Source organism: Quercus robur, chromosome 4 (genome assembly GCF_932294415.1).
Source record: "Quercus robur chromosome 4, dhQueRobu3.1, whole genome shotgun sequence".
NCBI lineage: Eukaryota > Viridiplantae > Streptophyta > Magnoliopsida > Fagales > Fagaceae > Quercus > Quercus robur.
In genome coordinates, this window is record NC_065537.1 from 55,437,586 (window position 1) to 55,455,168 (window position 17,583).

The window sequence follows — 17,583 nt, forward strand, 5'->3', positions numbered from 1 at the left end:
TCTCTTTGCCCAAGAACACTGATCGGAGAGAATCTCTGCTTCTCTCAAAGATACGCAATAAGAAAAAAGAACCCCCTTCTTCAACAGAGAATTCAAAAGATTTTGACTCAACGAAGAAAAAGAGAGAGCCACCCATATTGAAAAAGAAAACAACAAAAGAAGCATAAAAAGCACAGAAAGAAGCAGTAGGACAGAAAAATCTATGGCTAATTCAAGGTAGCCAGGCCTTCAACAAAGGCAAACTTGCTGAACACTTCTACTTTTGACATACCTGGAAAAGTTTTGGGAATTGTCACATGAATCCTACAGAATTTCTACCTACACCTCCATAATATTGTGATCAGAAAATTTCTTAAGGGGTTAATACTCTTATCAGAAACATGAATATCCTCACAAAACCTTATTTAGTGCCACTAACAAATTGGATTTACCAATAGTATATATTCATCATACTTTGTTTTCCTCTTCTTCTATTAATCTGTAGCCTACAACATATTAATTCATTTTTTAACAATATTAAAAAATTAGTGACCTTTGGTATTTTATATCTTTCTTCCGTTTAATTTTATTCTCAATTTGGTGATAATTTTTTTTGTAAACAAATATTTTATATTATTGTTTCATATATATATATATATATATATATTTTTTTTTTTTTTATCTGGTATGACAGTTAGCTAAAGGATCTTAGTGTAATTGGAGCTCAACCTGCTGAATTAGGAAATCTTGCTCATTTGTGAAATATGTAAGAGAAATATACATGTTTTGCTCAATTATAAAAGTCATAAACTCATCATGTTATTATTTTGCTCAATAGTTCTTAGAAATTATTAATTTTTGGTAGTTGTTAATGAGTAATCCATACAAATTCCATTGTTTAAGTCTATGAAAATTGTCTATACATATGATTTGTATGTGATAGTTTTCTATTGTGTGGAAGTTCTATAAACAACTTTCTACAACTGTTATTGTATTCTTGGTGTTAATTGTGTAGTGTGTGAGATTAGTCTTTGTTATAACTTAAATTGGCCAAACTTTGACTGTATGTGTATCTCTTGGTTTGTCTTGATTGCAAGTGTTTTGATTCATAATTTTTTTTTTAAATGCCAAACCAATAGCATTCTTTGTGAAATAGGCAGTGTATATGAAGAATAATGATTTAATATATCAAGAAAACAACCTATGACACAATAGAAACTTTTAAGCATAAATTACAAAATAAGTCTCTCATTTGCGCTTTGTATGGCTAATTTTAGAGGTTTGATTGTTTTAGTTTGTAAATGGTGGAATTTTTTTTTTCTTGTTGTTCTTGTGAATTTTTTGGAGTTTTCAGAGTAATAAAGTTAAATTGTTCAATTCTGATTTATATTTATTATTATTTTTTTTTCCTTTATGGATTTGTAGAAAGTTTAATTCTAGATGTGTATAATATAGATTAGCTACCTATCGAATTTTCAATACAATTTGTGATAATATTGCTATGCTTTCACTTGCTATGCCTTGTAAACAAGGTACATAATTGGCTATACCTTAGAAATTTAATGGGAACGTTAATAGTAATTGTATGGAGTTACAAGATTATTTATTTTTTTGGCTTAAGCTCAAATGGCCAATGTTAATGTATTTAGCAATATAGAAAATAAGTTCTGATTATGCCGTTTGCAATCTAATTTATGAAATTTGACTATCTTCTCAATATCACCATTAGCGGTCTTGTTGAAACTGGTTCAAAATGTTATACTCACTACACAAAAGATAAAGTATATCTTCAGCTTGTGTTTTATAGAGATAAAGAATCAAGAAACTTTGAATCATTTGTTTTGCTTGTTCAATTTTCAATTGCCAAAGCAATATGGTTTGCTTGTAGTAGCAAGGTTTGATTTGTTGCAACCTCAATAACTTTTTAGCGATTACCAATTATTTTGAACATGATTTTAATAATTACTTCTCTATAGTTTTGATGAAAAGTGTCTTATTCTTTGCTTTATTTTGATTATTTGGTTTTCTAGAAACAAAGCTATGTTTGAAAGATAATCTATATTACCTAAAGAGATGGTCGAATATAGCATATGGTAGGCTTATACATGTAAAGGAATGCTTGTTGCTGAAATTAATCTAAAAAATGATGCAAGCCTTTTATGAAAAAATATAATCAATTTTTAGATGATGCATTTTTTTGGTTGTTATGTTTTGTTTATCTTTTGTTTGTGTGTGTGTGTGTGTGTGTTTTTTTTTTTTTTTTTTTTTTTAATTTTAATTTATATTTTATTTATAAGTTCATGGTGTTATCTTCATAAATGTTGCTTCTTGTGTTGCAGTTCATCTGGTATTTTACTCTCTAGATTGTGATAGTACTTGATCTCCAAAGCAACAAGTAAGTTCAATTAACGCTTCAAATTACATGAAATTGTTCTCAATTTGTGAACTTTATCTTTGGAATGTATAATGATTCTATTGTTTATCGTTTACTATTATATCTTATTTACCCCTTTTTGTATATTGCTTTTTTCTTTTCTAACTCAAAATTTGTGGATATTTGTTTTATCTTTGTAGTTGATTTCACTGTTATTGTTTCTTCCCAACTTTGTTATCATTTATTGCTCTCTTAATTTCCACGTTTTTTCTTTTAATCAAAATATGGTAGCCTAGAATTACATGGAGAGTGAAGATTTAGATGATACCTCAATTAAGAGGAATTCCTATCGTTCTAGCCAAAAAAGGAAAAGCAAATCGACATCTGATGAAGTGATAAACTATAACAATAATGATACAATCATTATAAATCCAACAGATCCCTTAGTTACTACTTCAAAAAAAAGAGGTAAGTTTAAGTATATGAAAACAATAGTCTTTTAGGTTGAATTTTAAACATGGCGCTAATTTTTTGTCACCTTTTATAAATATAAAGGTATTACAAAAGGTCCTAAGAGAAAAAAAATATTGGTACGGTACACTATCTAATGAACAAAAAAAAAGATTTATGCAAGAAAAGGAGAGAAGCATATGCACAAAAGAAAGCTCTTGCAAAAGAGGCAATCACAAACAACCAATGTAAGTTTATATATGTAAAACAGTACACTTTTCATCTGATCTAGACATGTGGTGTTAATTTGCTATTACTTAATATGAATAAAGGTGTTAGAGGACAACAAAAGAGAGCAGAGCATTGGTATTCGTGTAGTGCATTATCTGAGGAAAGGAAAAGAGAAATTTGCAAGATAAGAAGGGAAGCATATGCACAAAGAATAGCTCTTCCAAAAGAAGCTATTAAGAATGCTTAGATCAACTCAATTGCAAGTACGGAAACTTCTAGAGAAGTTGATGCTCCTAGAATGCACATTTTAGTAGAAGAAGATATCAATAAAGGGGGATCTAGGATGAAAAGAAAGCAATGTATTGCAACAGTTGATGATAGAAATGAACAAATGCTTAAGAAAAAATCTAAAATATGTGCTGTTGAAAGTGATAGATGTAGAAAGTTTGTCCCGGTTAGCAATCATGGTATACTGATCAATGAAGATTCTCGAACAAATATAGGTAAGAATTGACTACTAAAAATATTATTCTAGCCACAGATATGGCATCTTAATATCCTGAAATACCAACTATTCCCCTGATTTGAACTTTTAGAAAACCGACACTACCACATGATGCTAAGGCAGAGTTTGGATTCAACTTATTCTGCGTTTGCGTTTTTGTCTTTTTTTTTTTTTTCCCTGCCGTTGTTTTTGACTTTTCAACCTATTCACTGTACATTTTTCATCAACTCATGTACTGTTTACAACAAAATAAGCCGTGGAATGCACACCAGTAGGTCCCATTTACTGTTCACGAACCCACAAACTTCACTTTTCAACAATTTTTTCATTAAAAATGGGTTCCATAATACTATTCACACATTTAAAAATTATTTTGCTACAGTGTTTTCAGTTTTCAGTTTTCAGTTTCAACAAAATAAGTTCTATCCAAACAGATCCTAAATCTATCTGATAGAGGAAAGAAGCAAATTAGTGAGTACAGCATCTTTGAAGTTGGTAAGTGTTAGTCAAATAGTTTAAATCTTCTATATTTCTATAAGATTTGCATTAAAGTTTTGAATAATAAAATGTCATTCAAAATAGGATCATGCTCTACTGGAGTAACCAGTTTGATTCCAACAAAATTAGTGCAAAGCTACACAGGTACGGTACCTCATAGATAAAAAATACTACCCCTACTAGGCTATACGTTTTAAATACTTGTCCTTCTAAAGATTTTAGATTTCTATTAGTTTACAGCTAAACTTGAATTAATAGGTTCTTGTTACTCTTGGTATCTATCTTCTTTTTCTGCAGTAAAAAAAATTTGAAGTTGCAAAAATCTTAGATCTGTCTTGCAAAGTATACCGTTCCAAGCAGATACTTTGTTACCCGTATCAGCATGTATGCATTGTCAAGCAAAAAGGTTCAATCATGAGCCTAAAGGATTTTGCTGTTCTGATGGATAGATTTGCTTGGTCTCCAATGGTGTTCCTGATGATCTCTATAGCCTGTTCACTTCTAATTCAGAAGAATCAATAGAGTTTCTCAAATATATTCGTACCTACAATAACACATTTGCATGCACATCCTTTGGTGTCAAATATGACCAAAATTTTTGTAAAAGAAACAAGGGCATACACAGATTTAGGGTTCAAGGCCAAGTGTACCATTATATAAATGACTTACTGCCATTAGATGATCATCCTTCATACTTGCAATTGTATTTCTATGATACTGAACATGAAGTACAAAACAGGCTATATAATTCAGATCGACTAAACCCATCCATTTTGACCCAAATAATAGATATATTAAAAGTAAATCCATATTGTGCATTCTTTCATTCTCTTAAGAATATACCAACTTTGAAAGATCTCCGTATTCATATAATATCAGATGCTGCATTAGACCAACGTGTCTATAATACTCCTTCAGCTTCACAAGTAGCTGCAATATGGGTCGAAGATTATAGTTCAAGAGACTATAGTAGTCGGGACATTATTGTTTATAGTCATTCTGGGAGTAGTCATAGGGTACAATACTACTTTGGTTGTTATGACCCTTTACAATATCCTTTGTTATTCCCCTATGGAGATACTGGTTGGCATCAAGGAATACAAAGAGTTGAAAAGGGAAAGAAATATTTGCCTTCTAAAGTTGAAGTACTAATTAATCCATGTGAATCAAGCTCTGCCACAGAACTAATTAACAAGGAAATGAAAAGTAAACATTATCTTAAATATTAGTGTTGTTGCTTATAACGTAACATATAGGATTATTTAGCTTCTAACATTATGCCACTATATTTTCAGTACTAGAGAAGAAGAAGAAAAGAGGCGTGGTCTCATGCCGTGAATATTATTGCTATAAATTACAAATAAGAGTTTTTATAAGATCAATCTTATTGCATTCAGGTTGGCTCTTTCAACAATATGTTGTTGACATGTATATCAAAATTGAAACAGCTAGATTAGATTGTTTTCGAAACAAGCAAGATGAGATTCGAGCTGAGGCCTATCAAGGCATTATTGATAGCATTCATATGGGTGAAACGCGTGGTTCTAAAGTTGGACGTAGAATAATTTTGCCAGCTTCATTCATAGGTGGACCAAGGGATATGCGAAAGAGGTACATGGATGCAATGGCATTGGTGCAGCGCTTTGGAAAACTGGATTTCTTTCTCACTATGACATGCAACCCAAATTGGCTAGAAATTAAACAAGAATTACGATTAGGAGAAGAAGCACAAAATCGACCTGATTTGATTGCCCGAGTCTTTAGAGCAAAATTAAGGAGCTGAAAATTGAATTATTTAAGAAACAAGTATTTGGAATCATTGCTGCATATGTATATGTAATTGAGAATCAAAAAAGAGGACTTCCACAGGCGCATTTCTTAATCATATTAAAGAAAGATTGGAAAATTATTGCACCTGAAACATTTGATGATATTGTATCAGCAGAACTTCCAAACAAAGATAAAAACCCACACCTATATTCAGCTGTTGTGAAGCACATGATGCACGGTCCTTGTGGTGCTCTTAATCCGAAGAACATATGTATGAAAAAAACTGGTCGATGCAAGAACCATTATCCGAGAGATTTTTGTGAGCAAACTACTGTAGGCAATGATTCATTCCCCAAATATAGACGCCGGGATGATGGTGCAAGCATTAAGATCAGGGGAAAAGATTTAGATAACCGTTGGGTTGTACCATATAATGCTTACCTGCTTGCAAAATTTGATTGCCATATAAATGTAGAGATATGTTCAACAATCAAAGCAGTTAAATATCTATACAAATACATATATAAGGGGCATGGTCGTGTTGCTTTCCATGTTACTCCAGAAGATAATTCACAAGATATAGATGAAATTGAAAGATTTCAATTAGCACGTTGGATAACTCCCCCTGAAGCAATGTGGAGAATTTATGGTTTCGAATTAAATGAGATGTATCCCTCAGTCTATACTTTACAATTACATCTTGAAGATCAACACTCTGTTAGTTTTAGAAAATATGATGATCTTAGTCGTGTTCTAAGAGATGATTCTTCTTCAAGATCAATGCTGACTGAATTTTTTTGTAGAAATAAGATAGATGAAAATGCACGTATGCTATTATATAAAGAATATCCTGAGCAGTTTGTATGGAATCAACGAGATAAAATATGGACTCCAAGAAAAAAGAAAAATGTGATTGGAAGAATTGTTGCAACAAATCCTGTTGAAGGTGAAAGATATTATTTGCGATTGTTGTTGAATCATGTGAGAGGACCAACATCATTTGAAGACTTAAAAACTATTGGTGGTGTCGTAGCTTCAACATTTCGTGAAGCTGCTTTGCTATCTGGACTGCTAGAAGCTGACAATAGTTTAGACAAGTGCTTGGAAGAAGCATCTATGTATCAAATGCCATATAGTTTGAGGCGCTTATTTGCTACAATATTAGTCTATTGTAATCCAAGCAACCCTAAATTATTATGGAACAAGTTTGAACAAGTGATGTCTGAGGACTTTAGACAACTCAATGGTGTTGTACTCAATGTTAGAACAAAAGTCTTGCAAAGTATTGCTTCCACACTTGAATCAATGGGAAAAGATATAAATAGTTATAACTTGGTTGATTTTAAGGTTACTTTTGATGAAGATCAAGTGGGATCAAGGGAGATTCATGATGAACTAAACATAACAATTTCAGAAGATCTACTTGCAGCTGAATCACTAAATGCAAAACAGAAATATGCATATGAAAGAATACTACAAAAGGTTTTCTCAAATACACTTGGGGCATTTTTCATTGATGGACCTGGTGGAACAGGAAAGACTTTTCTTTATAGAGCTCTTCTTGCCACAATAAGATCAAAACACCTTGTGGCTCTTGCAACTGCATCATCAGGAGTGGCTACTTCCATACTACATGGGGGTCGAACAGCACATTCACGATTTAAGATTCCTCTCGAGGTTGAGAACAATATAACTTGTTGTGTTAGCAAGCAAAGTGGACTAGCCAAACTTTTACAAGTTTCAAAGTTAATTATATGGGATGAAGCACCAATGTCAAGAAGACAAACAATAGAAGCTCTAGATAAGATGCTGCAAGATATAAATGAATCTGAGTTACCATTTGGCAGCAAAGTAGTTGTATTTGGAGGTGACTTCTACCAGGTCTTACCTGTTGTTCCAAAAGCATAAAGACAAGAAACAATTGATGCTAACTTAGTCAAGTCATATTTATGGCCTACATTAGAAAAGATCAAATTAACTGAAAACATGAGAGCACAATTAGATCCTGCCTTTTCAGATTACTTGTTACGAGTAGAAAATGGAACAGAACAAATAGTTACTGATGATACAATAAATCTCCCAACTACCATGATTATACCATACATAGATGACATGACTTCTTTAACTGCTTTGATAGATGCTATATTTTAAAATATAAATGATTATCCAAGAAATTTACATCTTATGATTAATAGAGCTATTTTAACACCTAAAAATGATTGTGTTGATGAGATAAATAACTTGCTTATAAAAAAGTTTCCGGGTGAGGTTACCCGATATTATAGCTTTGATGAGACCATAGATAGAACTGAACAAGGTCTACAAGAAGACTTCTTAAATAGTTTAACACTAAATGGACTCCCTCCACATGAATTAATGCTTAAACCAAATTGCCCTGTCATATTGCTTAGAAACATTGATCCCTCTCAAGGATTATGCAATGGAACACGATTGATTTGTCGTCAATTTAAACCAAATGTAATTGATGCAGAAATTGCTGTAGGTCATTATCGTGGTAAAAGAGTTTTTCTTCCAAGGATTCCATTTTTGCCTCTCCAAAATGAAAAGCAACCATTTCCATTCAAAAGAACCCAATTTCCCATTAGACTAAGTTTTGCTATGACAATAAATAAAGCCCAAGGACAAACGCTAGATTATGTGGGAATATATTTACCTCAACCAGTTTTCTCTCATGGACAACTCTATGTAGCATTATCTAGAGCAAAAACTGCAAATTCTGTTAAAGTTCTTATTCGACCAATTTCTATTGATGATTCTAATGACACTTGCACAAAGAACATTGTCTATAGAGAATTATTAGCGCTGGTAAATTGATTTTTATATTTGAAAGCTATTTCAAATAAACCAAGTAATTAGCTTAGCTTCTCTCTCTCTCTCTCTCTCTCTCTCCTTAATTTGCTTTTATTACATTTGCATTTCCTTATATGTTTTTGCTTGGTACTTATCATTTTTATCAACATCCAAATCATTCTTATTAAATATTGTACTATTAACTATAGCTAATGATTATTTTTCTTATTTCCATTGTTAATTCAATAGGATGCGCAAACTATATAACTCTATTAAAGACATTAATCCAAAAACTAGAAATTGGAAAGTGAAGGTTGTTGTTGCTGAAAAGACAATGACACGTACATCAATGCAAAGCCCAACCAAATATATGAGGCTCATATTGGCTGATAGCCAGGTAAATTAACAATCTATTTTTTAAATTTTATATAATAGTGCTTATAAGATAGATGTTGATTTTCACCCTCTCACATCTAACAATTCTACTTATATAGGGAAACAAAGTACAAGTTGTTATCTTCAATCAACGTGAGATTGACATGTTTGACCATTTGCTACACATAATAAGGACATACTACATCCATAATGCAATCGTCAAACCAATCAAACCAGAGCATCGAATTGTTGATAATGTTTATCAATGGACGATCAATGCAACTACGTTAATTGAAGAGATATCAAATGATGATTCATCACTTTCTGCACCTTCCTTTAGCTTTGTTCCTTTTGTCGAGCTTCATAAACATATGGATTACTCTGCACTTGTCGGTAAGAATTGGAATGTTAACTTAATTTACTTATCAAAAAAATTAATTGCAAGATTAATTCTCATACCTTTTCTTTAGTTTAATATTAACCAACAATAATATGACATTTATTTATTTCAGATGTTATTGCTGTTGCAATTGATGTGTGCCCAGCTCGACAACTACAAACTAGAAATGGCTCATCAACAATCCAGGAAGTCATTCTAATTGACCAATTGTAAGATTTAATAATTTCTTCTATCTTTTCTCACAATGGATTTCTTTATGATTCAATTCTTTATACCTAGCCAATCTAAATCAGCTACTACTACTATTAATAAAAAGTCATGTATAAACCAACACTTTTAAACTGTTCTTTCACATAATAACAAAATAAAATGCATTCAAGAGCTTTAAATTTATTTTAAGGGTTTTAATATACCTTTGGTTGAGGAATTTATAATATATATATATATATATATATATATATATATATACCTCCAATCAAGTTTGAAAGATACTTCTTGTGTATGTGTCCACCAAGCGTTTGACGAAATGTTCTGCTATCACAGTTTGTTTAGCAATTCATGATTCAAAGATGAGAGCTTTTTTCACAGCATATATACTTAGCTTTATAATGTACCTTTTAAAGCAAATGTATGAATTTAAACTATAAGAATTTAAGTGATAGCTCAATGGTAATAATATATTTTGTATTGATCCTATCTATGATTCAAAACTTGCCTCCTCTTCTCTCACTATCTATCTATTAAAAAAATTATATATTTGAAATACATTATAATGTTCATATTATATCAATTCAAATATTTTGTCTCACTATTTATACATTACAGGCTGAAACCAATAATTCTGACAATGTGGGATCAATTTGTTACCAATGAATCAGCTGCCATTGCACAGATTATCACTACCAGACCTGTTATTATGGCAATCAGATTAAAAGTTGTTTCCCACAATGGTAAACTCTTTTCAAAAAAGAACAAAATATTGGCTTAGTAGTTGCTTATTACCCTAACATTTTTATCTATCATAGGTTTGTCTCTCTCAACAAGATCATCAAGTTTCTTCATCATTGATCCACGCATTCCTGAAGCAACTGCATTACAAACCTGGTACATTATGCATCTCTTTTAAATTCTTTATTACTTCATATAAGTGATTAATATCCACTTTTTAAAACATTGAGCAATATGACTTCAATTCAATTTATAAATGCATCAGTCTTTAGTAAACTTTAGGATTGATGTGCATCAACAATCTACTACAACAAATAGATTCCTTTTTTCCCTTTTTATTTTTTTACCTCTATACACAACCAAACACCTTGTGTATATTACACTCTTAAAAATCTCCAACTAATTGAAAATCATCCTTCTATATAAAAATATTAATCATTATAAAAATATTATATCTTTACCTCTATTGTTATTGTGAATTTTTTGGAGTTTTCAGAGGTAATGAAGTCAAATTGTTCAATTCTGATTTATATTTTCATTTTTTTTTAATAAATACAATTTTGACAAGTGTATAATTTTTATGCTTTGTATTACTTATTAGTTGTATGATTATTTATTTATTCTTTTGCTTTGTAGATTTCTAGAAAGTTTAATTCTTGATGTGTATAATATAGATTAGCTACTTGTTGAATTTCCAATACAATTTGTGATAATATTGATGTGCTTTCACTTGTTACGCCTTATAAACAAGGTGCATAATTGGCTATACCTTAGAAATTTAATGGGAACATTAATAGTAATTAAATGGAGTTACAAAATTATTTATTTTTTTGGCTTAAACTCAAATGACCAATGTTAATGTATATATTATTATAAAAAATAAGTTTTGATTATGCTGTTTGTAATCTAATTCATAAATTTAACTACCTTCTTAATTTCACCATTAGCGGTCTTGTTGAAACTGGTTCAAAATGCCCTATTCACTACACAAAAGACAAAGTATATCTTCAGCTTGTCTTTTATAGAAATAGAGAATCAAGAAACTTTGAATCATTTATTTTTGCTTGTTCAATTTTCAATTGCCAGAGCAATGTGATTTGCTTGTAGCATCAACATTTGATTTGTTGCAACCTCACAGTCTTATCTTCATAAATGTTGCCTCTTATGTCGCAGTTCATTTGATTACAACTTTTTCCTCTATATAGAATGCAATGGAAATTAACATCAGAATTTAAAACATTTTAGTCATTGGAACAATATTATTCATTTACTGTTATAATCCTTGCAATATATGTATTTTTATTTTTCATAGGGCTACTGAAAAGGAAAAGCAGCTAAATGAGATAATCACTGAAAAGCATTATCTCACAGCTTCATCAAGCTCCCTGGCACCAACAATAGAAAATACTACCGAGATTGCTTTAATAGCAACTTTGGTTCAAACGGTGATATCTATTTCTACCTCTTATTATAGTTTCTTTCATCTAGATTAAAAAAATAAAAACTATCAACTAATAATGGAAATGTGTAACAATCAATTGATGTAGCGATCCAACTTTTGGATAAATGCAACAATATCCATTACAAAGTTAGACCAACATTTTTGGTACATGGCTTGCAATAAGTGTCACAAAGCCACTGGTGTAGACTATAATGAACAATTTTCATGCTTATATTGCAAGGAAAAGGCTGTTGCAAATCCACGGTATGTACACTACTAAAAACCCCGTTTGTAACACTAATGATATGGATAAAAAAAATCAGTTAATCTTAAATTTATATTTGTATACAATTGATTATTAATTTTGTTGTCCAACTTCTAGATGCCGACTGGAAGTTAAGTTGGATGATACAACTGGACATTTAATGGCAACTCTATTTGGAGATGAGGCTGAAAATTTTTTATCATGCTCAGCAATTAAGCTGATGAAGGAGACTACAGAGGTAACAAACAATCATAACTAATCTTTAAATAAATAGTTTATTCACTCTAACATACAAACATGACAGAAAATTTAAAAGCTAAATTTTTTACTTTTTATAACAAAATATTAAAAACTTCATATTTTTGACATATGATTTGACCTTTTGGCTCTTTATAAGAATAATAAATGTAATCCATACAAATTCTATTGTTTAAATCTATTAAAATTATCTATACATATGATTTATGTATGATAGGCAGTGGGTTTGCATTTTCTGGAGCTGTTAGTGTTTTTTGGGTTGATGTTCTGGGTTTTTTTTTTCTTTTCTGCTTGGTTTGCTTGTGTTTTATGGGTAACTGTTCTGTGCTGTTCTGGGTTTCTGCGTTGCTCTGTATTGATTTTCTTTTCTAGGTTGCTGCATTTTCTGGTTTTTGGATTGCTGCATTTTCTGCTTGCTGCACATTTTCTGCTTGCTGCATTATGTGATTTCTTCCTGAGTGTTGCTGCATTTTCTGGTTGCTATGTACTGTGATTTCCTCCTGCGTGTTGCTGCATTTTCTGGTTGCTATATTCTGTCATTTCTTCCTACATTTTCTTCCTGCATTCTGTGATTTGCGATGGAGAGAACTCAAGTCTCTAATACTTGAGTTCCAAACCTTAGCTAACTAATAAAATAGTTTGGCTTTTATAGTGGTTATTTTTTTAAAAAAATCCCTAATTTTAGACATTTAATCTAAATATATATATAAAACCGAAGCCTCTGCTAGCACCACAATTTTCCACGTCAGTATAATATTTAAAAAATAAAAAATAAAAATAAAAACATTATAACACCTCAAAACCCTAGCAACCTTACCCTCAAAACCCTAGCAACCTTACCCCTCTCTCAAGTTAAGAAATATAAAGCCACAGTTTCTGCAAACTCTCTCTCTCCAAACGTAAATATCAAATTCAACCCCTTTAATTTCTCTTTATATTTTTGAGGCTTCTATAGAGTTATAGTGAGTTATGCTGATTTTGTTTTTTTGGTGTGTGTGTATAGATGTTCATAATACTCCGGTATTCCAAGAAAAGTTTTTGTTTTCGTTAATTGAAGGTCTTAGAGAGATAAGTGTTGTAGTTTGGAACAGCAATACAAAAGACGATTTCATTGGCAGCGGAAAGTAATTACTTTGTCTCATATTTTTGTTTTTTGAATTGATTTTGTGTGCTTTTTAGACCCTTTTGGATCAATTTTGTTAATTGGGTGTTTTTTTTTTTTTTTTTTTTGATAGGGTCCAATTGGGGAAGGTTCTTTCAAAGGGTTACGACGACCGCACTTGGTATCTGTATACTAATAGTGGGGGGTAAGTGCTATAAATTACTAACCCTTTTAAGTGTATAATCTGTTTCTAAAATTATCTATAATATTTTGTCCTCCGAAAATTTTATCTTTTTAATTTTATTATATTGTGTTTCTTAAGTTATAGACAGATTTTCTTTGTTTCTTATTTTCAATAATAAATCATTTTATTGCAATACCGGTAATTGTTTGAGAAATCCAATATGTTCATATCTCTATAGAATAGAGAATAGTAGAAACCAATTTTATTACAACTACTTAAATTGAGTTGACTTAATTCCGTACAATTACAAAGTATAGCATGAAAGATAATGGAATTAATTGTTGTAATTTTTATTTTCTTTCCATGTTTTGAATTTCCATGTTTTTATTGTTGATGAGAAATTAAGGCTCAGTTGCACAATATGTGTAAATTCTTCAGAAGGCTATTTTAAATAGTAAGTCAATGTGTCTCTTACATTTGGGTATTAGTTGGAATTATTTTCAAATGATTGTACCAATAAAAGTGAATGTGTATAAATTTTATTTAACTATCCCGTGCATCGCACGGATTAGCGACTAGTTGTCTTAGTTTCTAAATGATAGAATATTGTTTTTCTATTGTTCTTGTTAATCAAATTCTTATTTTAGTTTAATTAAGTGTACTTATTTGGTTATAGGATGGAATCAAAAATATTGAAAGCTTTGTCAAGCTCTCCACTGATAAGAACTTTCTCATCCAAGTGAAAGCAATAAAGTTGGACACCCCTGCAGAACCGCGCTATAAGTTCAACATCGTTGCCATTCATGATCCACCTCAAGAAAATCCATGAAAATGAAGTTCAAAAAGAACTATGTAATGCAAGACATCTTATATTTTGGAACGATGTAAAAAAAAAAAAAATAGGCACATACAAAAGACAAATAGATACATTATTCATATATAATGTATCACTTTGTCTTTTCATATGACTAAATGAAATCATCAAATCATTACCTCATTTTTGTTACTCCATTATGTGCCTATTATTAGAAATCAACATTTTGGGTTTCTTTTTGCACATCATATATACTTATCATATGGTGCTTTTCAAAGCGCATGTATATATTTGAAGTATGTAAATCATATATACTTATGATATTATCCACATGTATATATTTGAAGTACGTAGAACCTATATACTTATACTATGGTGCGTTTCAAAGCACATGTACTTATTTGAACTTTGTTAATTTATTATGTTATGATGCTATAATTGTTAGATTATGACTTCATTAATATCCAGGAGTTGAGTTGAGTGGCTCTATGGAGCAGACACCGCCCAGATTATTTTGAATGTCTTAAGGGATTTAATTGCTATCTTGGTTATGATTTAATTTCCCTGCCTTATTTGATGTACCTGGTACCTTATTTATAGGCCCACAATAAACATTATTGTTATTTTGAATTTGATGAACCCTTACTGGTGAAGCCTAAGGTTTATCTTGTTCTGTTTTTTGCCTTTGCCCTGCATCACTCTAGCTATATTTAAAGCATCATAGGGATGATAAACTGGGTTTGAAACTTTGACTTCTACCACCAATCCTGCTGGGAGAACCACACATGCCTGGAAAATATTCTGGTACTTGAAGAGCCCTGGAGACTGTATTAGCATAAAAAAAAAAAGAAAGATAACGAGAAAGAAAAAGAAGATTATGGCTTTCTATGATTGAATGGTAAAATGAAAATTCTATGTTGGGCATTCATATAATCTGTGTGAAAGTAGCCTATGAAAATTTTATTTTTTTAGTAGGAAAATTTTAAACTTAATTACCTTTTTTTTTCACTAAAGCCAGCACGTGCCTTGCACGTGCGGCCCTACCTAGTATAACTAAAAAATGGTCAACCCTTATGTCCCAATTGGCAGTTTATGTAGTTTTTAATAGTTTACCAAGGGGATACGAACGTGGGGATTTGGATATATACATAGGAAATTCTTTGTTTTTTTTTTTGGCTGAATAGGAAATGCATTTGTCAGAGATTGGTCTGGTGGCTTTGCAAGTCAAGGAGAAGCCTTTATCTTCCTCTATTGCTCTCTCTCTCTCTAGCTCTGTTGCATGAATGCTCGTCTATTTTGTTAGTCAATCAATCTCATAGAGAAAAATTTAAGTCATGGAAGGATCATCACCTCTTCTAGTTTTAGCTTTTTGTGCTTCTTGCATCTTTGGCCACCTGATTGAGTTAGTTCAAGCTCAAAATCAATCCCAAGCTACTACAGATCCTACTGAAGGTGTGCCTCTCTCTCTCTCTCTCTCTCTCTCTCTCTCTCTCTCTCTCTCTCTCTCTCTCTCTCTCTCTCTAACACAGTTTCTTACCTTACATATTATTTGTTCTTGGCTGAGTGCTTTGTCCTCTTTGGATATATTACACGTAATTATTTTTTTAAAACATTAATAGTTGGAGATGGGATGTGAATATTAAATGTCTCTGTTGGAAATGCTAAAATATGCCAGTTAAACTAAATGTGAATATATTACACATTATTAAAGTTTGCTTTTCTTATTTTCTTGGTTAGAACTTATAACTAATAAACATGATGAATACCGAAAACTGTGTTTGGTTTATAATTGTTGAGTGTAAACTTGAAGTATAAGGCTTAAAATTGGTAGGACTTTCAGAATTTGATCGTGCTGCTATAGCTTGCAAATCTTTGGATGAAATCGATAATAGGCTTAGTAACTTCATACTCAGTATTATACAAACTAAAGAATCATGTTGCTGAAAAATAAAATAGATATTGAAGTTTTGATATTGGTGATGGAAATTGGTTAATACCAAATACAAAATAGTGGGGCTTAGATGCCTTGTAAATTCGGGTATATAGTTACATATTGTTGGAGGCATTTTTAAAGCAACAAGCCATGAAACAAAGCCCACTTCCACGGCCCAATATCCACCAAAAAAAAAACCCACACCCTGTTAAAATTGAGTCTACAGATTCAAAAAAACCCAAATTTCAGCCCAATCATGAAACAAAGCCCACAAATTATTCAAGGGCTACAGCCCATACCAATGGTCAAAGTAAGCTCAAGCTTCAAGGAATTGATTTAGTTCGGATCTGGGCCATGAGATTAATTGGGCCAATACTCAAGTGGGTTAGGTCCACAAGTGCTTGGGAACAAGATATCTATTGGTTTGTTTTTTAAAGCTGAACCAACAAAGGGGGAAAGGAAAACATGGGCAAAGCCTAGGTATGAAGCCCATCTCTAAACCACTCTCACAGCCCACACGTGTTGGGCTATACCAACCGGTGAAAAACAAAATCCAACGGCAAATCAGCGGAACGTCTTGTTGAAATTGTCGTATTAGAGCTGAAACAAATCAAAGGGAAGTCAACCAAAGCTAAGTGATTGAGACAAGTAAACAAAGAACTCATAAAGACCCCCAAACACATACCACCCTAGTAATTATAAAATAAAAAGACTTATTGGATATCTAATAATAATAATAATAATAATAATTAGGGCTTACACTTCTTAAGATTTAAATTTGGATATAATCAATTCAAAAAATATATAAATATATATGTGTGTATGTATGTATAGTTGAAAGTTGAAACTGTGATGGGTATGAATGATTTGAAAGGGATTATTATTATTATTTAAAATACATAACATTTTGTTTGTTTTTTTTTTTTTTTTTTTTTTTTAAGTATAACTTTTAAAAGATTCTATTTTTTAGATACACCATAAATATTTAACGACCAAAATAAACTATTGGTCTATCAAGATTATTAAATGAGCATATTTTGGTCAAAGCTTTAAATTTTGTTAACTGCAATTAATCTCCTTACTTATCTGCCTAATAAAACATTTTTATGTTAAGTGGTAGCGCTATTTTGAGACTTCAAGGACTAAACGCATTTTACTAAATTAAATTCCAACACTAACAATATAATTTAGCCCATTTTAAACAAATAATTTTATCAATCACCGACTTAGTGGTTTTGTTTCCCA

The 17,583-nt window shown here is 31.3% G+C and overlaps 3 protein-coding genes across 4 annotated transcripts in view; all 3 read left to right on the plus strand.

Annotated features, from left to right (window-relative positions):
* Positions 1 to 659: 659 nt before the first annotated feature.
* Positions 660 to 12,227, plus strand: LOC126723016 (replication protein A 70 kDa DNA-binding subunit B-like). Of its 2 annotated transcripts, XM_050426195.1 has the most exons (8): positions 660 to 745; positions 2,319 to 2,374; positions 8,868 to 9,015; positions 9,113 to 9,386; positions 9,506 to 9,602; positions 10,219 to 10,497; positions 11,654 to 11,786; positions 11,889 to 12,227. In XM_050426195.1, exons 3-6 carry the CDS (start codon positions 8,869 to 8,871, stop codon positions 10,379 to 10,381), a joined length of 681 nt encoding a protein of 226 aa, XP_050282152.1. In that variant the 5' UTR covers positions 660 to 745; positions 2,319 to 2,374; position 8,868; the 3' UTR covers positions 10,382 to 10,497; positions 11,654 to 11,786; positions 11,889 to 12,227. The 2 variants fall into 2 exon arrangements, with proteins under 2 accessions (XP_050282152.1, XP_050282153.1); XM_050426196.1 differs by lacking the exons at positions 660 to 745; positions 2,319 to 2,374 and adding an exon at positions 4,064 to 5,434.
* On the plus strand, positions 4,420 to 7,715 carry LOC126722199 (uncharacterized). Its single transcript, XM_050425345.1, has 4 exons — positions 4,420 to 4,443; positions 4,487 to 5,243; positions 5,435 to 5,793; positions 5,907 to 7,715. Exons 1-4 carry the CDS (start codon positions 4,420 to 4,422, stop codon positions 7,713 to 7,715), a joined length of 2,949 nt encoding a protein of 982 aa, XP_050281302.1.
* A 3,366-nt stretch (positions 12,228 to 15,593) lies between the features above and the next one.
* The window catches only part of LOC126722200 (probable LRR receptor-like serine/threonine-protein kinase At1g56140), a 48,479-nt gene continuing 46,489 nt past the window's right edge, over positions 15,594 to 17,583 (plus strand). The window contains exon 1 of the mRNA XM_050425346.1: positions 15,594 to 15,857. Coding sequence (XP_050281303.1) covers positions 15,740 to 15,857 — 118 coding nt within the window. The 5' untranslated portion in view covers positions 15,594 to 15,739. The remainder of the gene's footprint in view (positions 15,858 to 17,583) is intronic.

What these genes read in the sequence shown, in the direction of transcription:
- LOC126722199 (XM_050425345.1), top strand. Translation starts at nt 4,420, where the DNA reads ATGTATGCATTGTCAAGCAAAAAG. An exon ending in ATGCATTGTCAAGCAAAAAG is followed by an intron (nt 4,444 to 4,486) that starts GTTCAATCATGA and finishes TCTGATGGATAG; the next exon opens with ATTTGCTTGGTCTCCAATGG. An exon ending in GACCTGATTTGATTGCCCGA is followed by an intron (nt 5,794 to 5,906) that starts GTCTTTAGAGCA and finishes GGACTTCCACAG; the next exon opens with GCGCATTTCTTAATCATATT.
- LOC126723016 (XM_050426195.1), top strand. Translation starts at nt 8,869, where the DNA reads ATGCGCAAACTATATAACTCTATTAAAGACATTAATCCAAAAACTAGA. An exon ending in GGATTACTCTGCACTTGTCG is followed by an intron (nt 9,387 to 9,505) that starts GTAAGAATTGGA and finishes TATTTATTTCAG; the next exon opens with ATGTTATTGCTGTTGCAATT. An exon ending in GTCATTCTAATTGACCAATT is followed by an intron (nt 9,603 to 10,218) that starts GTAAGATTTAAT and finishes TATACATTACAG; the next exon opens with GCTGAAACCAATAATTCTGA.